General features: G+C 35.1%; 1 protein-coding gene across 6 annotated transcripts; it reads right to left on the bottom strand.

Annotated features, from left to right (window-relative positions):
* Positions 1–6,585: 6,585 nt before the first annotated feature.
* On the bottom strand, positions 6,586–23,234 carry LOC18440077 (Lojap-related protein). Of its 6 annotated transcripts, none has more exons than XR_002281946.2 (7): positions 22,493–23,234; positions 22,163–22,250; positions 21,826–21,923; positions 19,873–20,017; positions 19,715–19,797; positions 18,252–18,367; positions 6,893–6,943 (listed from the first exon to the last, which is right to left on the bottom strand). XR_002281946.2 is itself a non-coding variant. In XM_011627243.3 (4 exons), exons 1-4 carry the CDS (start codon positions 22,796–22,798, stop codon positions 6,872–6,874), a joined length of 564 nt encoding a protein of 187 aa, XP_011625545.1. In that variant the 5' UTR covers positions 22,799–23,234; the 3' UTR covers positions 6,586–6,871. The 6 variants fall into 6 exon arrangements, 1 of the variants encoding a protein (XP_011625545.1); XR_016058335.1 differs by lacking the exon at positions 6,893–6,943 and adding an exon at positions 8,662–9,007; XR_016058334.1 differs by lacking the exon at positions 18,252–18,367 and having other exon boundaries at positions 6,586–6,943.
* Between the last annotated feature and the right edge of the window lie 361 nt (positions 23,235–23,595).

Below are 23,595 nucleotides of genomic sequence, written 5' to 3'. Positions count from 1 at the left end.
AAGGTCTACTCACGACAGTTTGAGTGCATGGGGGGAGAGGTAAAGAAGGATGAAGATGAGGGAGAAGAGGGAGAGAGAGAGAAGAAGAGACGAATATTGGAGAGAAGAGATAGGAAGTAGAAGATGAAGAGGGAAAAAGAAAGTTAGAGATAGAGAGAGCATAGAAAGTGAGAATGAGGAAGAAGAGGAGAAGACGAAGAGAATAAAGAGGTCGTAAGATAGAGAGAGGAGAGAATAGAGGAGTAAAGGAAAGATATGGACGGCTGCTCATGATGCTGTCCGGGGAAGAGAGACAGATCAAAGAGGGATACAGGCGATGACTTGTGCTGCTATCCGAGGAAATGAGACTGATGATGAGAGAGACATGCAGCGGCTTGTGCTGCCGTCTAGGGAGGAGGACAGACAAAGGAGAGGGACAATCGGCGGCTCATGCCGTCATCCAAGGTAGCTCTAGGGGATGGAAAGAAGAAGACATAAAAGAGAAGTGAGGACAAGAGTGTAGACAGCGGCCTATACCACCGTCCGGGAAAGGGACAAGAGAAGAGGAGAGCGAAGATAAGAGAGATAAGAGGTGAAAGATAGAAGAGAGAGAAAATGAGAGGAAGAGACAAAGAAGAGAGATAAGAGACAAAGAGGAGAGAGATGGAAAGACAAGCAAGGAGAGAGAGAGAGAGGAATAAGCAATGAGAAGAGAGAGAAGAGGGGGAAGAGGGAAAGAGAGAGGAAGAGGGAAGAGAGAGAACGAGAAGAGAGGGAAAAGAAAGGAAGAGGTAAAGAGGAGAGAGAAGAGAGGGAAAAGAAAGAGAGAGATAAAGAATGAAAAGAGGAGAGAGGGAGAGGAAGAGGGGAGAGAGAAAGAGAAGAGAGGGAAAAGAGAGAGAGAAAGAATGAAAAGAGGAGAGAAAGAGAGAAGAGAGGGAAAAAAAAGAGAGAGAGAGAGAGAAAGAATGAAGAGAGGATGACAGGGCCAGCAGCTAGATTGCCGGCCCCTTCACCTCACACGTAGGGAAGAGGGAAAGTTACCTAGCGAGTCTTGGCTCAGCAACTAAGACCAAGGGCAGTGGGCAAAAATATTTTCTGTCCTCTCTCTAAAGAACAAAACGAAATTAACTGCAACAATAGGGGAATTCTTTACTGACAATAATCGAAAGTTACTCCATGAGATCAATAGGTGATCCCGAAGCTAGGAGCCTCTCTTAGAGATCAAAAGGAGACTAAAGACCCTCTTTGAGTTATTACATGCTGGATATTTATAAGCAACCATGAGAAACATGGGTGGATGCCCAAACGCTAACCTAATTGTTAAAAATTACATTTTTTACTGAATTAAATAAATGCTAAAAATGGGGGCAAAATGACTATTTTTCCCTTGAAGAGCTCAGTGAGAGGATCATTTTGACATCAGTTTTAAGCCATGAACCGAGGTCTTCAGCTGTTAACTTTGAGCGGCAAAATAGTGAAGATCTTGGGAGATTTGGATCCAAGATCTCCCCTTTTTTTTTATTGTTTTCCTCGATTTCTTTGTTGTAGATTGACGAGCAAGTCGTTCTGAAAATTTTGCAACAAAAATGGTTCGATTTGTTGTCTGAATGATCCTTTTCTCAATTTGGGAATTTTGGCCTGAAATGGAATTTCGATAGCCAGAAATTGCCTCTTTTTTGTCCCTGAAATATGATGAATCCGACCGTTCATTATACGCGAGGTTTGGCTTGAATGGAGTTCTTGACCTTGGGGTCGTGATGTGTCCATTCTCAAGCCGATCGAGTGTGTAGTTGTCATGATTCGATCATTTGATCAAAGGGACTTTAAAATTTCTTAGAACTTTTACTTTTTCCATAGTGATCTTCTCTCTTCGATTTCTCTCGGCTCAGGCTACGCAGTCAGACGAGCCATATATCAAAACAGTCGAGCGAACGAGATGAACATCCTCTCAAAGTTAGGGCTTATTTTGCCCCTGGATGAGGGAGATACCATCATAGAAAGTTCAGTCTGAAATTGGAGAGCATAGTTTCCATAAGTGGAAGCTGGTTCTCCGAGGATGCACCAAGATTGGGTGCGGCGTACCCATTTTTAGTAAGTTCGCCATAAGTTGGTTCAAGGGTGTCCAAATGGCCCGAAATTTGGTATCGGGGGGTTTTCAAACTTTCTAAATCCAACGGATACGATCTGGTGGTCATTTGAAGCTCAAAAAATATGGTTGTAGTTACGGGGTCTCTTTTTAGCATGATAGAGGCAGAATTCTGAAAACGGATTTGGCATTTGATCCACTTTAGTCTCGTCGAATTATGACAAGACTTAGCGGACGTTCTTGGGGGACCCTTAGCCACGTTTAAGCAATTTTGAGACCATCAGAGGGGTATTCTCAGCATAAGGGCTTATTGGCCTACTGCCTCCATAGTCCACAGGTATTCTGGGTTCCTGTGATCTTAGGTTGCATACTGCTCTCTTCTTATACGAATCGGGGATAACAAGTGTCGTAAAATACACTTCAACAAAGAGGTATCCTTAAACCTTTGTAGTTAGGTTGTTTGGTTAAAACCAAAGAATACCGTAACCAACTCTATCTCATTGATTGCTGATAATCAACTTAAAGCTTCAACCGATATAATCCAAACCTTCACAAGTGGGCTGTTGTAAGAAAATAAAAACCAAATCATAACGTGCGAAACGAGTGATGACGTTAAAAGCAATATCGGTTAAAAGCAACATGGAACAATGCAATATGGACGATGACTCAAAAAGCTCTTCCATCAGATCTAAATGGTCTAAATTGCTAAAGACCTTAAACTTACCCTAAACCAATCCAATATAGATGATGATTCTAAAAGCTCCTCCATTAAGTCTAAACGGGTGAAAACCTTAAACTTTACCCTAAATTAGTCCAATATGGGTGATGATTATAAATGCTCCCCTCCCAAGTCTAAATAGAGTGAAGACCTTAAACTTACCCTAAACCAGTCTAATATAGGGTGACGACTACAAAAGGTCTAAACAGGGTGAAGACCTTAGACATTGACTCTCAAAGTTCCCCAACCATGTCTAAAGAGGGTAATGACCTAAAGGTTACCTTTAGGGCCTGTTCGGGTATATGGATTTTAAGGCATGGATTTTTAATATATTGGATTTTGTCAAAATCCACCATTTTGGATTGCTTAATGACCAAGATACTTAAAATCAAGAAAATCAAAATCATGAAAATAAGACTTACTTTTCGATGATTTCATTTCCACACCAAAACCTATTTTTTTGCATTTTCAAGGCCCATGGATGTCACTCATTCGCTTCCTCGACCCGAAACATAGGGAGCATTTGGTAGGTATGAAAATTTTAGAAAGAGAAAGTACCTAAATTTTTTAAAGAGAGAATCTATCTCAAAATTTTTAGAGAGAGAAAGTATGTTAAATTTTTAGAGAGAGAAAGTATGTAAAAATTTTAGAGAGAAAAAGTATGTTAAAATTTTAAAGAGAGAAAGTACCAAATTTTTTTCGAGAGATGAACTATCTCAAAATTTTAGAGAGAGAAAATATCTCAAATTTTAACTGTTAGAGAGAGAAAGTATGTTAAAATTTTAGAGAGAGAGGTACCAAATATTTTAGAGAGATTAACTATCTCAAAATTTTAGATAGAGAAACTATCTCAAATTTTAACTTTTAGACAGAGAATATGTTAAAATTTTAGAGAGAAAAAGTATATTAAAATTTTAGAGAGAAAGTACCAAAAAAATTTAGAGATAAACTATCTCAAAATTTTAGAGAGAGAAACTATCTCAAATTTTAAGTTTTAGAAAGAAACTATCATATTTTAGAGAGAGAAAGTACATGTAAATTTTTAGAGAGAGAAACTATCTCAATTTTTTAGAGAGAAAATATTTCAAAATTTTTAGAGAAAAACTATATCAAATCTTAAGTTTAGAGAGAGAAAGTATTCTTAAAATTGTAGAGAGAGAGAGTATTCTTAAACTTTTAAAGATAAATTATTAAAAATTCTAGAAAGAGAAACTGGCAAAAAAAATTTAGAGAGAGAAATATCTCATTTTTTAGAGAAAAAATATCTTGAATTTTGAGTTTTAGAAAGAATCTATTTCGAATTTGAAATTTTCGAGAGAGAAAATATATTAAAATTTTAAAGATAAAAATTATATCAAATTTTAGAGAGAGAGACTACTTAAAACATTTTAGGGATAGAAACTATCACAAAATTTTTGGAGAGAGAAACCTTCACAAAATTTTTGTTTTAGAGAGTATTTTAAAATTTTTGAAAGATAAACTATATCAAATTTTAGATAGAGAAAGTACATTAAATTTTTAGAGAGAGAAACTATCTCAAAAAAAATTAGAGAGGCTTTCTCAAAATTTAAATTTTAGAAAGAGAAAGTATCTCAAATTTTAAACTTTAGAGAAAGGTATACCAAATTTTAGAGACACTATCAAATTTTAAAGAGACTATTTCAAAATTTTAGAGAGAGAAACTATCTCAAACTTGAAATTTTAGTAAGAGCGCATCTTAAAATTGAAGATAGTAACTATATCAAAGTTTAGAGAGAGAAAGTACATAAAAAATTTTAGAAAAAGAAACTATCGCAAAATTTTTAGAGCGAAATTATCTCAAATTTTAGCTCTTAGAAATAGAAAGTATCTTAAAATTTGAGAGAACTATATCATATTTTAGAGAGTAAAACTACTTAAAAATGTTTAGAAAGAGAAACTATCTCAAAATTATTGAAGAGGGAAACTATCTCAAGTTTTAAGTTTTAGAGAGAGAGTATCTTAAAATTTTAAAAAAAGAAACTATATTAAATTTTAGAGAGTAAAGCACCTTAAAAATTTTAGAGAGAGAAATTATCTCAAAATATTTAGATATAAATAATTTCAAATTTTAAATTTTGGATAGAAAGTATATTAAATTTTAGAAAGAGAAACCATATCAAATTTTAGAGAAAAAAACTATCTAAAGAATTTTATAGATACACTATCTCAAATTTTGAGTTTTAGAGAGAAAGCATGTAAAAATTTTAGAGAGAGAAATTGTATCAAGTTTTGTTACGAAACAATGGACATGGAAGTGATTGTACGAAATCCATGAATTTTTTATAGTTTATCCAAACAAGAGATTCAAAAAATCCATGACAAAAATCCTTGATATTGAAAATCTATAAATTTTCTTAAGATTTCAAATATCTAATATTCCTAATTTCCTCCTATCCAAACGGACCCTTAATTAATCCAATTTAGTTAATAACTCGGACCATCCACACTATTCCGTCATGTTTATATCCTGACCGGTACATATTGTTTCTCAAAATGGACTTAGGCTATCCCGTTATGGCAATGCACAGCGTGGTCAGTACATAATTTTGTACAACGCCATATCATCTTTAGATTCAATGCGTCGGATAAGATTCTCTCATATAATAGTTATCCTTTCAATAATTACTCAATCGAAAATTACTTTATGAGGGCTAAACCGCATTTCTACAATATGCGGTTTTAAGGTATAAAGCTTCCATCTTAAAGATGGATGCAAAATATGTAGTCTATTTAAAAACAATTGAAACTAACAGTCGAAATATTTTCTTAATAGAATTATTATTTCTAATTATCAAATTTTATTTATTTTTTCATATTCATGATCTCTATGTTAAGAGATTATATGTCCTTAAAAATTTAGTCAAAAATTCCATCACAAAAATAGGTTTTTAAGAGGTGACTCGTTTCTACATGGACTAATAAAAACCATGTCGAAAATTTATAGACCACTTTAGAAACCAATTTCTTATTGACTAGAGATATTCAACGGCCTATAACCGAGAGTATATGGACTAGCAGAGGTGTTCTACAAGACAATAAGCAAAGCCTTGAAGAAGATGTTCTCAAAATCTAACATGCTCCTTGAATCGAAAATTAAGGGACTGTTTTGACATGCAAGAATGGGAAGGTGTCATCTCTTGCACCATAGTGGTAAATTTGCAAATTGAACTTGCAGTGATTGGAAGTGCCCCACACATGTTTATAGGTAGGTTAGCATGTTTCACATGGACTTCATCTCCATCACCTAAATGAGATGCCAAACATCAGGAAGTAACCCCAAAAATAGTTCAGGTGGTCGACTCCATGATCAAAGCAAACGTACCTGCTGAACTTATATGTTCTTGTTTATCTTTCAGGGCAGGGCAGGGCAGACCTCGAGCTAATGGCGCCCACTTCATCTGCATTATGTTCTTTTTTACAGTATATTACATGTTTGCCAAGAAAGACAAACGAAAACAGAAAAAAAAATTGGGGCAAAGAAAAATTTTAACTATAGAAACATAATGCCATCCGTCTGTCTCATCATATTGTATGCACCCTGACAAATCGCTACTGCTGCTGAGAACGAATTTACATATCTCGACTTCAAATGACATTGTCTTTTCATGTAATATTATGGAGGTAAAACTAAGTTGCAATATTAGAGAACACCCAAGGACAAGGAGGCTAACGCCTAACATATAGAAACAAGCACTACAGGTAAATACTCCTAACATTAAGAAACAAGCATTACAGGTAAATACTCCTAACATTAAGAAACAAGCACTACAGGTCATACTTGCAAAAGGCGTTATTCATAAATTTATGAAACTGAAAATGGGTCGGTCCTGGACATGCAGATTGTGTTACAAACCTGTAATTTTATCAACATGCTGTTTTCCCTTTTTCTCAAACATCTAACCACTGGAACCATTCTAGAAAATGACAAGCAAGGCATATGAAAGTCAAAGGTACCTAATCATTGATGACAAACCATTCATAGAAAAATCACAAAGCTGCCAAGTCAAACTGGTCGTTCTTGGATGATACAAAAATGCAAAAGCTATGAAAATGTCACAGAACTTTTAAGATACTCCTTCCACTGATTTCTTTGAATTATTCTTTCGCCGAGTTTTTACAAGAGCTTTCTCCAAATCCTGAATAATTAAAGGAAATCATTTATGGTTAGAGATCTAGTGCTGTTATCGAATAATGCTCAAAGGAAACAATAATCACTAACAATGTTATCTTTCCATTACTGTTGCCATTGCTGTACTATAACTACGACACTTTTTAATACGAAGTATAATAATGACCCATAAGATCATAGAAAATGTATGGTTATAAGTGACTGTCCAATCAACCAGTGGACCATGATGGAAAAAGAGTCAACCAACGACTTGGGTCATGACATGTTCTGGTCCATTCCACTTGATTCGATGGTCATAAAGATCTAAGACCATAGCATACGTTTCCCTCATCCATAAAAATATAAATGCTTTGGAGTTTGGAGAGCAAAGTAATTCTGCCTGTTTGACTTTTTGACAGAACACACCGTCAAGCTATGTCAAACTTGTCATAGGCATTAAATTTTTTTTGTGAATTTCCCAAAGTTTTTTTGTTTTTATGGATGAAAAATTCACAACAAAACAAACAAAAGGATTCTAAAAAGTCTGTATTTCAGGTAGATGTCCCGCATTCCCAGGTCCAAGAAACAGCATCTAATCTTACAAAGGAAATGTATACAATAAGATTATTTACTTTTGGTGCAAAGAAGTAACAATCATTATCTACCGTTAGATGTGAAATTGGATGGCTTGGGGTGTAACATTGATTGGGAACAAAGTTCAAAATAGAACTTCTTGAACCATCTGTCACTCTAAGCTATCACATATCACATCCAATGGCTCAGGTTAATTTTGATCTCTTTGTACCAAAAATGAATGGTCTTATAATATAGAATCCCTTCTACAAAACCTTCAACCATAGTAGCTGTCACAAAAAATTTCAACAATTGCACATCTCATGAGGGGCATAAAACATTAAATGGGAAACACAAATTTCTCTTGATCCAAAAATAAGGAAATCAACAAATAAACTCTATCTAAACAAAGGGAATTATGTTGAACAAAGTTTCCCTTTTGTAACTGCAAAGAAAAGACCAAGTCTATATCCAAACTTAACATTTAAAAGAAACAATTATATGATATTTCTTTTGTAATACTTGTGATGTTTATGATTCTATCGTCTAAAATATGGGTAGCAATACCAAGTACTCACATAGAATTGGTATTCAAATAGAATTGGCTAATCATTGATATCAATTAGAATCAAAGGAATCCACATAGAGCCTAGTATGAGAGTACACCATGGAGATGAAATACCTACCAAACAAATTAGATATAGGATATTTGTGTATATTATTTCTATTTACAAGACAAATATAAAGGGAGAAAGTGGAGCACATGATAGGGAAAGCAACTAAGAAGGGATGGGGAACCATCATCATCATCCGAGCCTTGTTACAACTATTTACAGTCAGCTACACGAATCAAGTTCAATATATTTGATTTGCCTAAACATCTCATTTACGCATTGTCCTGATAAAACTTAGATGCAAAACATCTCTCTAAAAAGATCAGTTACAAATATTATCCAACGTTACCTAAATTATTATAGAGTTATAAATTCAAGAAAACTCTCTGTGACGTGTTAGCCTTAAACGTTTTCTCAACAAAGCACATATTAAGTTTATCTCAACATAGCACCTACGTCTCTCTCTATCTCTCTGATTAGCTATCATATCTAGTTGAATGTCGCATGTACTACCCATAATTGTGATGTAATCCATATACCATAATATACACAAAAACTATGAGACATAGAAGCTCAGGTACAAATTTGTTCATTCCACATGGATTCAACATCAATAATAAGAATAAGGACGGACTAGGAAGCAAATCCAGATCATTCATTTAAATTGAGAAGCAAACAGCAAAAACCACCCTAAGTAAAACATTTGAATTACTAAGGGAAACATTTGAATTACTAAAGGCCTGTCCAATAACTGGAACAAGATGTTCTCTGGAAAGTGGAAGTTCTGAACCTCTAGAAGCTGGATAACTTGATGTCTGGAGCTGACAAATATTGTGTTTGATAACCTGTCTAGAATTTTAGGGAGGGGGGAACCCATTTTCGATTGAACATGAGATTATGGAAACCTGAAAATTTGAAAATTAGATAATTTTAACCATGCATTGAAGTTTTTATCATGAGATAGTGATATGATATTTGTTCACTGACAGAGACTTTAAAAGCATAGATCATCCATGGTATGTTTAACAAAACGTACGATCTAGATTGCATACAAAAGAAAATAATGTAGTTATATGTCATCACAAAAAAGATGGTTGAGAGCATGTTTGATTATCTCGATTTTTATTTTTTTCTATATACTAAATTGAGCAAAACTTTTAGCCATCCGTACTTCTCACCCTCATGCACCTTTCAAATAGTATGAAAAACTATTGACTTGGTATGCTCTGAGACCATTTATCTTTGTTATGGTGGTCACAAATATTATTACCCAGTGGATGTAAAATTGGATGGCTTGGAGTGTGACACAAAGCTCTAGAAATGTTTATGTTGAATTTTGAACCTAATCAATGACGCACTCACAACCAACCGATTTGAATCCAACTGACACAATTGATTGTGACCTCCTTGTACCAAATGTAAATGATCTCTTTGTATAATTTTTCAAAAAATAAGATGGCCAAAATACCCCTTAAATTTTGAGGGCAATTGTGTGGTTTTTTTTTGAATTATTTTTAAAATTTTTTACAAATCTGTTTGAATGAAGTGCATACACACTCCAAATTACATCTCGATCTAAAATTAAGAAAAAATAAAAATGAATGACTATAAGGCCAACATTTTAATGGACAAAATGGTCCACATTGTAGTTCACCTAAAATTTGATCGGACACTTAATAACCTATCTAGTTATTCAGAAAAGAAATTTGTTTTTTTATGTACATAATAATGAGCTGAAATTTGGGGCGTCAATTTTCCTAGCCTAACACACTTACAAAAAATATAAAATAAATAATTTGAAAAAAAAATTAAAATGATCAAAACACTGCGAAATTTTCAGGGGTATTTTGGTCATTTTTTATTTGCTTAAATCATTGTTTATATTTTCTAAAGGTGCGGCCCAATGAGGCACACAAATCTTCCAAAATTCGTTTAGATCTCGGCTTTCTAAAATAAAAATAAAAAATGTATAGGTAACAAATTAAAAAATGATGCTCAATACATCAGCCATTTCCAAACTTCAGTCTTCCATGAGAGGCATGGAACTGGCGGTATCCACTTTTACGTGGAAATTAAAAGTTCGAGACAAGCCTCCCACAGTAGCATTTCCTGTTATCAAACATGGAAGTGCTATTAAAACTTGGAACTTCTGGTTCCCAAAGCTAGAAGTTCCAGAAATCAAACGTGCCATAAAAGTAAGGTGAGAAATCGCCAGGGCCAAATACAAGATGGTCCGCATGTCAATACAAAGTTCCAAACCAATGCAATAAAAGGCGCCCCAAGGGGTGCCAAGATGTCTTGCCTATAGGCCAAGGTGTTGATTTTTATGAAAATGCATAGCTGCATTGTTTTTATGAAAATGTGTAGCTGCTGACACGATGTAAAACACTCTCAAGTTTAATAAAACTCAAGGAGGGACTACACATAAACAAGATAAATATTAAAGGTTGACTGTTATGGCTGTTACGCTTTTTAAAATGTGTATGCTACAATGTAAAAACACTCTCAAAGTTTAACAAACTCAAGGAAGGACTACACATAAACAAGATAATTATACAAATATAAAAATTAAGGATGCTATGGAACAAAGGCTATAGTAGTCCTCCTAAATTACCTCACTCGTACTCCACAACAAACACAAGCTTAGATGGATAAACTCCAACTCAAAGGTTACACTCTCATTCCATCTCATTCCATCTCATTCCATTAACTTGCCTATTTATAGGCCTTTCAATTAGTTTACAAAACTTATTTGTTATGTGACTCTCACTTGAATAACCACCCACTAAAATACCTACCCACAAACATTGAGAATAACCACCCACTAAGATAACTACAACCACAAACTCATAACTACCAACATAACTACACTTAGAGAGAATACGGAGATATTTACAAGGCTTTCATGTGAACTCCATCTTCCTAAAAATTTGCATCAATCTTCAACATTTCCCTTTAATGCAAAATTTATTTCTTGTTGAATTGCCCATACAAGATTTTCAATAATATTGTTAAGATTTTTATTTTCCTTCTTTAGCGTAAACAATGTGGCTTAAAGACTTTCGATGCGCTCCTTCATTCTAGAAATATGTTCTTCTCTTGCAATCTTCGTAATTTCTTCACCATCATCTTCAATTGCAATATCATTCTTTTTTGCCAATTGCAACATGGCAGAATGAGTTGCACTCATGACAATTCTCTTGCTCCAACTTCTATCTCACAAACAAGAACAGGACTATGATTGGGTTCCTCGATAATTTTTTAATAGGTTGTTCAATCTTTTGCTTTTGGCAAAATTCATGCCCTTGTTTGTTGGTGTAGAATTTGTCATGTGTTATTGATGTCCTTTTTACAAAAATTTCAACAATTAGTTTTCTTTTCAATTTCTTTTTTATGTGTTCAAACACTGGGTGGTGCCTTAGCACTCAGGGGCTCTAGGCCACCTAGGCAGCCCCAAGCCTAGGCAGGATGCCCAAGGGGTGTCCAATAATTATGTTTTAGGTCCAAATTTTGTATAAAAAAAGCATATTCATATATTTTTTATAGTCCAAATAAAAAACAAAACAAGAAAGAAACTAAACACAAAAAACAAAAATACCCCATCCAATGGATATTTTTGCACCTCGGCAGATGCACTCACCTGGGTACCAGCCCAAGTACCTAGGCACCCGCCTAGGCAGGGTACTAAGGGGACACCTAAGGACCCTAGGGAGGGACAACCCACCTAGTTGGTCTGCCCACCTAGGTGCTGGGCAGACCGCTTTTTTAATCAATTTTAAAAGAAAAAAAAAGTTGTTCTTTTGCTTCACTCGACATCCTCATGCCTTCTCATCGCATGGCACATCAGGACTAAGGTCCTTTTCAAAGAATATCTTTCTACATCGTCACTAAGCACCCTCATGCCTTTTCATGGCATAATGCACTCGGACTACGGTCCTTTATTTTTTCAAAAAATAGTTTTTTGATGCCTTTACTTGACATCTTCATGCCTTTTCATGGCATGACACACTAGGACTACATTCCCATTTTTAAAAAAGCAACCTTCACTAGGCATCGATTACCTGTGAGGACTACTCATGTCCCTCCTTTCATTAAACATTGCTTTTCTTCTTATTTTGAAAACTTTTACAAAACACCAACATCAAGAACTCCCCCCTTTTTCTTTCCTTTATTTTAATGAAAAACACCACATTCAAGAAATTCCTCTTTCTTTTTTTTTTGTCGTTGTAAAATCACTTATCATTATTTTGATCAAGACCCAAACATTGTTTATCAAAAATGCCCATATGACTTCTCAATTGTGCCCCTTTTTTTTAATAAAAAAAGGGGCACAATTGAGAAGTCATATGGGCATTTTTGATAAACAAAGTTTGGGTCTTGATAAAAATAATGATAAGTGATTTACAATGAGAAAAAAAAGAATAAAAAAGTTCTTGAATGTGATGTTTTTGGAAAAGCAGAAGGAACTTTAAAAAGAAAAAAAGAGAAAGCAAAAAGGAAGAGTTCTTGATGTTGGTGTTTTGCACAAGTTCTCAAAAATGAGATTTCAAAAAAAGAGATAAGCAAAAAAAAGGTTTTACGAGGGGGGGACATGAGTAGTTCTCATGGGTAATCCATGCCTAGTGTAGGCATATAAAAATTGATTTTTGAGAAAGAAAAAGGGACGTAGTCCTAGTATGTTATGTTATGGAAAAGCATGAAAAAAATGCAAGTAAAGGCATTGGAAAAATGACGTTTCAGAAAGAAAAAAGACCTTAGTCCTAGTGTTTCGTGCAATGAAAAGGAATGAGGGTGCCTAATGATGGCATAGAAAAGTATGTTTTGAAGAAGATTGTAGTCCTGGTGTGTCATGCATTGAGAAGGTATGATGATGCCGAGTGAAGGCCTAGAAAAATTGTTCTTAGAAAAAAAAATTCTAAACGTTGCAATTTTTTTAGAGAAGGCACCAAGAACACATGGCAAATTCTACTCCAGAAAACAAGCTGCATGAATTTTGCCAAAAGGAAAAGATTGAACAGCCTATTTAAAAATCTATCAAGGAGGGACCCGATCATAGTCCTATTTTTATCTGTGCGATAGAAGTCAAAGGAAGAGAATTTTCTGGATTCCCCATGGAGACAAAACGAGAAGCCAAATAAAGTGTAGCTCATTTTGCCACATTACGGTTGCCAAAAAAGAATGAAATTGTTGAAATTGAATATGCTGACAAAGAAATTATGAAGATTGCAAGAAAAGAACAAATTTCTCAAATGAATGAGTGCATCGAATGTCTTGAAGCCACTTTGTTTGCGCTAAAGAAGGAAAATGAAAATCTTAACAACATATTGAAAATCTTGTTTGGACAATTCAACAATAAAGAGATTTTGCATCAAGGGGGAGTGTCAAAGATAGATGCAAAATTTTAAGAAGATGCAGTATTTAGCACCTAAGTGGTTTTACTGAAATATTTTGTAGGAACCAATCCCTCATTTATGCAATTCAAATCTGCCCCAGAGTCAATAAGGGCAGTAGTTTGAAAACTGAATTCCTTTTGAACCACAATTGTTATCATGGTAAACCATCATTGAGTAATAACCTTATCTATAAGATTAACATACTCTAGATTTCTTAACTGAGCTTTTCCCAGAGTATTGCCACTTTTTGTAATTTGAGGCTCCTCTTCTACTTTTATATGAGGAGTGTCTACTACTTCAGGGGCTGTTTGGTATCATTTATTGAGTTATCAAACTCATTTTCATCATCCAATTGTTCTCTTCCCTTAAAAGAAGCTGTAGCAGCTAACTCTAATACTTGGACCCCAGTTTTAAGAGTCATAAGTTCGTTGCGAACTTCATTAAGCTCATGTTTTAGTTCCGGGATAGCGGGCTCCCTTATGGTCTGATTTTTATCTTGGAACCTGCACAAAATTTCTATAAAACTATAATCTTCTCTAGGCGGAATAAGAGAAGGTTTGGGGTGGCAGGTCTGAAAGTATTTTTGGCCATAGTGATATATTGGACTAAAACCTCTTTTTTGGCTTCAGGATCACTGAGTTTGTCAATCAGTTCAAGAATCAAATTCTCTTTTTTTGAGAGGGTAAACTCAAGTCGTTCATGTCAATGATGGCCTTACAAAAATTACAGTGGCAAGGATCACTTCCGTCTTGCTTCCGGCCATCGTCTGAATCAGAATCAAAGCTTGAGAAAATCATATCTTCATCTTCTATTTCTACTATTAACATTTCTTCAGCTGATTCATAATAGTTATCTGATGATTCTTCTTTAATTAAGAAGATATTAAATAATTGCCTCTTGATACTATGTTTTATTTCAAGAGCATTAATTTTCTTCTTATCTCGGCATTTGTTTTTATAATGTCCGACCTTCCCGCAGTTATAGCAAACTGGTATCTTCCGTTTCCTTTTTGTTTAAAAGACTGATCCTTTACAAACTTCTTATAAAAATTATTTTTCTTTTTTGAAGAATGATCATATTTGGATTTATGGGGATATTTACCCCCCCGAGATTTTCCTTTGTGATGTGAACTAGAGGGTAATAGGGTATTATAACCAAATAGTTCACAAAAATCTCCAAGTTATCTTTTGCCCGTCATCTTTTGCTTATCTAATTGTCTTTTTAGCTTAAGGCTTGTGCAGAAGGCAAGTCCTTCGACACAAATTTCTGTCCATAATTCTCCCAAGGTATACTGAGAGTAAGGGATAATACCATTATGCTTATTTTTAACCCCTGTCTTAACTTTCTCGACAAAGAGATTTAGAAGTCCGAAAATAAATTTTTCTTTCCAGTGATTTGTGTTGCTATCTTCTCTTGATAATAGCCTCGAGTAAAAGACATCTTTGTCCCACTTGAAATGGGATAGCATAAGGCATCGAAGATTGGATAATAAATTTTCTGACCTAACAGCTAAGAGAGTAGTACTTCCCACAAAGTGGAGTGTAATTGTACAAATCAATGCATTGACTGCGTCCCCTTCATCTACTAGAGTCTCATGAATTTGTCTTGGGCCTATCTTTGTTTTCACGACCCATTGCTTGGTGGCATTCAAGATTTGGTTTCTAGCGGATTCATCTAGGTGGAAATCCCACCCTCCTCGAAGCCAATCAGTAAATCCACATATTATTGCCTTAGCAATTTCGTGGTCCTTATTACCACTGGTTTTACATGCCATAGCATACATGGTCATATGTTTCATTAGGTCAACAATTTGAGTTTCGGACATACCATCTATGTTCCAGTTAACAATAGATCTGCTCCAATATGAAACTGAACTTGTTATAAGATCTTATATTTGAAGATCTACAGGGGTAGGCCTAGGGTAACACATCCTTGTTTCAGCTACCGGCCTAGTTTTTCTTTCATAATCAATTTTATTAAGTTCTAGACTTTCTGTCCTAAATGCATTTTCTATCTCGACTATTTCTTGATCAGTATAATTCTAATCCTATTGTAGGACATGTAAGTCTCCTTCAATAGGGATCTTACCTTTCTCCTTTTCTGTAACTCAATTTAGAGAGTCTTTTAACCAACTCATTTACCAGTTCTTGGTTGTCTCCTTTGTTTTCACTCCGTGCAGGCTAAATTTTCCTACTTCGATGGTGGGCGGAGGTTTGAACAGCAAAGCGTCTCTGGGTTTTTCTTTATTTTCTTCTCTTAGAGTGTCTTTAAAGTTGTTTAGGGTATTCTCTATCGTAGTAGCCTGGTTGCCTAACGACTATAGGAAAAGGTTTGTATCATTGTTCTGTTCAATGATATGAGGTATACCATCTAATTTAGTCTTTTGGTCACTGCCCTCTTTAGGTCCTAATTTAAAGGGTGCAGCTTTAGTTTCAACCTTTCCTCCTCTGAGCTGCAAAGCGGTTTCAAGAGGATATACAGCCTCGATGGTTCTACCGTCACTAGTAAGAAAAGTCTGAAACGTTTTTTCAGCCATATTTATTTCAGGATTTGTAAAGGTTGGCACAAATATTCCCTTTTTCCAAAGGATATACCGGAGCCATTTGAAAATTTTAAAATTCTGCTTATGTTCTAACATGAATCTATTAAATTTTCATGAAAAGCATTTTGGAGATTTTCCTTAAATTCTTTGAAAAACCATTCTCTAATTTCTGCATTTTCAACAGAGTAAAAATCCTTTTTGATCCATTCTTTATCAATCTGGAATTCTTCTTGTTCTTGAATAACGTAGGTTCCAAACTCAAAGTCTGAGAAAGTAGGTTCCTCTTGCTCAATCTTTTGTTTAGATGAGAAATTAGGAGTATTTGAACCTGATCAGGGGTTTTTCTTAACCTATCAAGAACAATCCTTTCATTATGGGACCGTTCGTAATCTGTTTGAGGTACAGATGAGGTAGAGACCCTAGAAGGTACACTAGGAGGAGGATTGGACTGTATTTCAATCTCACCATCAGGGTACTCAACAATTTGTTCAGGGTCTCTATTTTCAAAAACTCTTGTCTGAGTTTCAGATTGGAGAGACCACCTCTCTGGTAAGGTAATCTGATTCCAGGATACCGTTTTAGGTATCACAAGATTAGACTTTTCAACATTTGTCTGAAAAAATACAGTTTGACCTTTAATGTCCATCTGCCTAGCATAAGGGCATAAGGTATTCATAACCTTGTAACAGATTCTATAAAAAAAGGCAAGGTTTTGGGATCCCGGATCCATATCAAACCCTTGGGTTTTCAGATTTAAAGTTAAAACCTTTAAAAGATTTGGGTCTGAAAGGGCCACATAAAAGTTTGGAAAACAGTTGAAATAAATAGGGCCATTGCATAAATTTGATTCAACAAAATTCCTAATAGAGAACCAGTGAACCACTTATGCCTACTATCTCTAAGGCAAAGAAAAATAGAGTTGTTTAACCCAGTTCTGATCAAGGGTTTGATTGCCACTTTGACCAACCCAATATGCAAATAATTGAAATTGTTTCTCTTATGTTCCTCTATCATTCTATTAGATAGGAGCTAGAAACTGTCTTGAGTTTCCATAACAAAAATTGTCTTTCCAATTGTTTTAATTGAAAAATCATTTTTGAAATCAAAAGTTCCTTTTTTGTAAATATCATGAACTAGGACCTTAGGGATGTTCCAGTTCTGTATTTGCTTTTCTACATTATCTATAATTATTTGCTCTTTATTTTTAACACGTAATATATTACTACTGAGACTAGAGCTGGTAGTAGTTGATCTATTAGATAAGATTCTGAGGAAATTTGCCATTAGAACCAATATCACAACCTAGTTCCAAGTCAACAGGAAACAGTCCCTACCCCTTCTCACGCCTTCCTGGCTTTACAGGGATTATCGGATCACTACGACTTTGGAGCCTTACTGTAATATTAATTCTTCAAACAATTTTCGACAATTAACCACTGTTTTAACCACCTATTATAAACCAGGTTCTTATACCAATTGTATTATAAACCACTGTTTTAGGACCCAAGGGACTTGATATAAAGTCATAAAATAGATAAGATAATTTCTTATAGGAAAATGCCTATTAAAATCAGCGAATTTTTTCTGAGATGTTTGTAACTCATCAGGGAGGATTTCTGTACATGATCCCCATAGGAAAGAACCAGTTTGGGAATTAAGTAAATGTATTAAGTTTAAACTGGATATACCAACTATGAGTATATATATATATATATATATATATATATATATATATATATATAGTGAGAGAGAGAGAGAGAGAGGTATTTGTTTCTACGATTTAATGGGAATTCAGATAACTCCTCATGATTTATTATAACTCATGCTTAAAGAAGAGTCCATGTGTTACCATTTAACTGACCCCGCAACCAACAGTTACAAACCCAAGCAGTTTAAAGGAACAATGCAGAGAAGCAGCATACTATAACCTAGCATTCTAAAATGCATAGACCCAACTTTAGACTTGCAAAAGTCAAGTCAACTCAATACATAGGTTAGTCTCAACAAGTTTCACAAAACTTGGTCATCACCAATATAATTTGAATAGACACACCCAAATGACAAAACCAAGTCGAATCAATTCGACTTGACAAGGGACCATGTTGAATCATGATCTATGTTTGACTTTAAAAGCATTTATATAACGTAAGTCGGTTCTTTTGTTTTAAAGGGTTGATTTTGGAACCAGTACAATGTCTGTACTCAATCACTAACCAGGTCATTGCCGTTTCTGTCTAGCAGAAGTTGTCTTCAGCCTTTTGCCTGCTGAATCCAATTTTTGAGATGTTCATGCACAATGAAGCTTTTTCGTGTTACCATTTAACTGGATCCTGGGACAGATAGACAGACAGAAACACATCATACATAATTTTTACTAACGGTGCTCTATAACAGGTGTTTTAAACCTGAGAGTCAAAATGAGACTTGTACAAGTCAAGTCGACCCAGTAGCCTTGTGAGTCTTGATGAGTTCACGCAGTCAAATCTCACAAATATACCTTAAATTTTGAACAAACTCGGCCAAGACGTTACATGACCCAGCCAAGTTCAGTCAGTTTGACTTGACTTGGAACAAGGTAGAATCACAAGCTGTGTTTGACTTTAAAAATGTTGATATAACCTGAGTTGGTTCCTTTAAATCCACGGATTGATTTTGGCACGACTAAAATGTTTACATCCTGTTTGGTTCTCTATGCTCAAATCACTTGTAATTTAGTTACTATTTCTCTCTAACATAAGTTCTCTTCAGCCTTTGCTCAGTCACCTTACAGGCTTCTACTCTCCACTTGAATCAAGACTACGTTTTTCAGTTTTCTCAGTTTAGTTTGTTCTTTATGCTTTGCTTGATTAGCTTAAATTCTGATCTTAAAACAGCCCAGGCTCAGCATTTTGGGAATAAAATCTCTGGCCCCCATATACCTATCACTCTCCAACTCAGGGACATTGTCGGACAGCTCCTCCCAAGTGCAATGGAGGCAGCGGCTTAGACCACTGGCCCTTCTGACCATTAAATCACATCATTTTTTTTTTTGATAACTCATCAATAAATCATATCATAGTTTTATTTTTTTGCTCAAGTTGTGTCAAACATACAATACCAGAACAAGAAATGTGCAATTTCAAAGAGATTTTACAAAATTCCATTTAAATCCAATTTCCTCTTCTAAATGCCTTACATGTCACCATTGAACTTCAATCACACAGAATCTTCCTTAAAGCATAGGGTGCACACATGCCATAAATGAAAACATATTGATAACAATTGGTTGAGGGGAAAATAACGAACATCCCCCTACCCCTCTCCTCCTGTCAATGCAGTCAAAGGGGAGTCCAAACCTTTTTCCTCCGAAGTTTCCTTAAGCAATTTTCCAAAAGCAAATGTAATGCCTCCCTCCCCCCACTCCCTCCCAGAATTTAGTAAACCATCTCCAAATTCAAGCCAAAAAACAAGAGATTTGGGACCCAGCAACACAGAAACCAACTCTCCATCTCTAAATTCAGCGTAAGAATCCAAAGATTTTGTACCCAACAACATAGAAACAAGTTATTAATCTCCAAATTCAGTGCAAAAAACAAAAGATTTTGAACACAGTAACGCAAAAACCAGCAATCGTTCTCCAATTTCAGGATAAAACCTTAACAATTCCCAACCCCACAACACAGAAACCTGCTACCCACCTGTAATTTCAGATCAAAACCCTCGAAATTCTAAGCCCATCAAAATAGAAACCAGCTATGCATCACCAAAGTCCAGAGAGAACCTGAAAGATTCCAGACAAAATCTCAACAAATACGATAAAAAATGAAAGAAAGCCTCAAGAGCTTTGGTAGTGGACCTGTCAAGCTTTACGAGATGGGGCGAATCTGTGAAGCATTAGGAGAAGGGGGTAGATCTGAGAAGCTTTGGGATCTGATCTGTGAAGCTTGGTGGTGGATCTCTTTAAGTGTTGGGCAAAGTAGGGAAACATTTACCATCTTCCACTAGAGAAAAGCATATGGGGGAGGAGAAGCGGCATGGTTAGAGAAACAACAGGAAATGGAAAAAGATAAGAATTATGGTTAGAGAGAGAGTTTGTATGTCGAGCTAGTTGGTTTGTTTTACTTTTTTGGAATTAAGGGGGGAAAATCAGAAAGAAGATGACTGGAGCCCACTTTGAGAAACCAAGGTAGGTAAGGGGGTATATCACTTTCCCTTAGTTTATTCATGTTAATTTTTGTCCATTTCAAATCAATTAAACAGAATCATAAGCTACTAACAGCTTCAAGAACAGTAGGATGATCCTTTCGCTTGTTAAGAGTTTTAGTCTCACTTCATGCCACTATTTGGCAGTCCAATGTTCCTTGCTGTTGGTGAAATTTGCAGACTTATGATAAATCCTACAGTTAGTTGGAGACAAATCCTTCAATTTTGATATAATTATATCGGATTTTTCTTTTTCTGTTTCTTGAATGCCATATTTTGATTTCTCATTTCGTTACTGTGAGTGTGTACAAAATTGTATAAGAAATACCCCAAGAAATAACTTACTCACAAAATTGAATCATAACAAAATAGCTTTTCATTGGTGGAAGCCTTAAAATGGAAAAAGAAATAGCGGAAAATTCTGACAAGGGTCAATTCACAAGCTTCTTAACATATGTTGCCATTATTGCATTGTAGATCAGTTGGCTGAAGCTCTTGAAAAGATGCTTAAAGGAATCTCCTCGAAAGTTTAGTGGAAGTCACATGAATTTCAAACTCCCAACATAGTATTGATGGGAGAAGAAAACATAGAGAGTGAGGCCATGAAAGATGCAATGTACTTCGAAATCATATGCCATCAGCTTGATATTCACATCTGTTCGACTACACATTCAAGCATTACTCAAGCCACATCTTGAAACAAATCTATCACAACAATCTAAAATAATTTCTTTTTAACAAGAAAAACACCAAATCATAACATTCAGGAACTAACATATTCATATGCATAAAAAATTCATAGATCATTACTTACAAAAACCAAAGCCTCTCATATTAAGTGTTCTACAGTTTTATAATGCTATATTATTTTCTATCGATATTATATCAGCAATGTAGCCACGTATAAGATTTTATTCTAAATGAGCTATAGTCCAGATTTGTCATATTTGTGTAATATCACTTGCTACAGCACAACCACCGTTGGGAAGGGACATCCTTTTACCTTCCTCAAAGGAATAAATACAATACAATTTATCAGACCTTCTATGTTTGACATGAGATGCAGCAAATAAATTTTTTTCGATAACTAAATGTTTTACTAATCGTATAAAAAATACAATTTATCCTAAATAATTTATCCTAAAATGTGATGGACATCCCTTTAGTTTTTAATAGTTGATGAGAATCGAAAGGGAAAATAAAGTGTGCAAATAGGTTTAAAAATCTATTTCTATTGATAATTGTTAGAAAGGTATTCCAACACGCATTTAACAATAAGGCATGCTTTTCTCTAAGGAAATAAAGGAAATGATGTATCAAAACATGTGTATGAGTTATAGAAAAACAATTTGAAGATCCAAAATGTAAATCTTGTGGGAAGAACTTCAATAGAGCACTAATTTATTATGCCCATTTCAGACCTGTTGGAACCCTACATAGCAGCCATGTACATTTAAATAAACCTTGTTCAAAAAATAGAGGAAAACAAAAGTACCGCAAAGCAAAGAGCTCTTGACAATCTACCATAAAGCGAGACCATAACTATAAATTAAAATATGTTACTCCCAAAATAATAGAAGGAATAGCTCTAAAAAAATTAACAGACCTGATTAGGCCCCTTTGGAGCCATCTCTGTCAACCAAAGGCTTTCCAACTTGTAATACGATCTTGCCTTCTCATCAAGTGCATGAACAATCACATTGCCTAAGATTCCATGCATAAAACAACAATTGTGTGTTAAAATAATGACACGGAACAAAATCAATCAACAACTTTCTTAAGCAAACAAGCACACAATGCCCAACCATATCCAAAGATCACAGCAATTTCCATACACTACTGACACTTTTGCATCAATAGTTTTAAGTTTTAACCATTTTCTAAGGCATATGTACACAAATGTGCGTAAAATTTACTTGAGAAAAAGAGACTATGTAACTGACCAGAGTCAATGACCACCCAGTTTCCCCCTTCATGGCCTTGCACACTGGGTAACAGCAAGCGCTCAGCCCCTTTCTGCTTTTGCTTCACCTGCTCATCAAAAGTAATAATCCACTCACTTCTGGAGTCAAAAGTAATAATCTACTCTCACTTATGGAGTCAAAAGTAATAATCTACTCTCACTTATGGAGTTGAGTTGGTTGGAAGAAGAAGACTGTAACTACACTAACCCAACAATTTTCCTGAATCCCATTTTGATTACAGAGAAACAAAGGAGAGTCCATAGAAATGCATTATTGATAATGAAAATAGGAATGGATGGATGGTGTTGCCTTGTGAATTAGGGCTTGGGCGATGTTGCGGACATGCCAGGTAGACGTGCCGGTGGCAATGACCATGAAATCAGTCCATTCGCATTGGGATTTGACGGGAATGATTTGGATATCTTCGGCTCTCAGGTCGCTCAACACCTTCTTCACTTCCTCCAAATTAAGAACTGCCTCCACCTTTGACCTAACACCACCACTGCTCAAGCCCCTGCTACTACTACTACTCCCCAACAACAACGAAAGCCGTGAAGTTGATAGCGCAAAAGTATGGTTGAGGCGAGAAGTGAGAAGCCGGGCAACACCTAACATCAGCGATAGACTGCAAGTCCTGTACTTCTTGCTAATTCACATTTGAGAAATGAACAAAATACCCAACCCTCTTTTATTGTCTGCTCTTGCTAGGGTAGCATTTGATTACTTCGGCAGTGTTCCTGATGGCTTTCCTCGATTATTCTAGGAAGTTTACGAGTGTCTATTGTCTAAATTGCTATGATTATTTACAAAAATAAACATCATACCCATAACTGGTTTATCATGATCATAAATTTAAAAAAGTCAGCAGCATAATATAGACCATCATCAATATAGACAATCATTAATAAGAAGAGGATCTCCCCCTCGATGAATGGCGTAAAGTGTAATGTGTTAACTATATATTTCAGAAATAGAGACCTCAGGTTTTGAAGATTAGTGTGCAAGTGTAATGTGTTTCTAGATTTTCACCTTGTTTAACAATGGGAAAGTTGGAAACTATTGTTTATTAGATATTTCATTGATATGATATGAAATACAGTTTTTTAAAAATATTTTGTAATGAAAAAAGTTTATATAGAGCCGAGGCTTTAAACAATCACATTAGAGCCCACCTTAAAAATTTCATCAGAAGAGGTTATTTTGGTGCTCAAATATCCTCAAATTGATCATCTCAACATCAAGATGCATGGACATGAGAAAAAATTGGATTTCAAGTTTTCAAATAGTGCATCTTGTAACGCATTTTTGGACTGTCAAATTTCAATATTTTCAAATTTTCATAGATTTGCTCGATCTACACTATTTTTTAAGCTTTAAATTTTATAATTAAATATGAAAATATAATTAAGGCT

This window comes from Amborella trichopoda, chromosome 6, assembly GCF_054954075.1.
Source record: "Amborella trichopoda isolate Santa Cruz 75 chromosome 6, AtrichopodaSantaCruz75HAP2 v2.0, whole genome shotgun sequence".
Taxonomy (NCBI): Eukaryota; Viridiplantae; Streptophyta; class Magnoliopsida; order Amborellales; family Amborellaceae; genus Amborella; species Amborella trichopoda.
The sequence above is the reverse complement of the archived record's forward strand: the minus strand, read 5'-3'. Positions and strand labels throughout refer to the sequence as shown.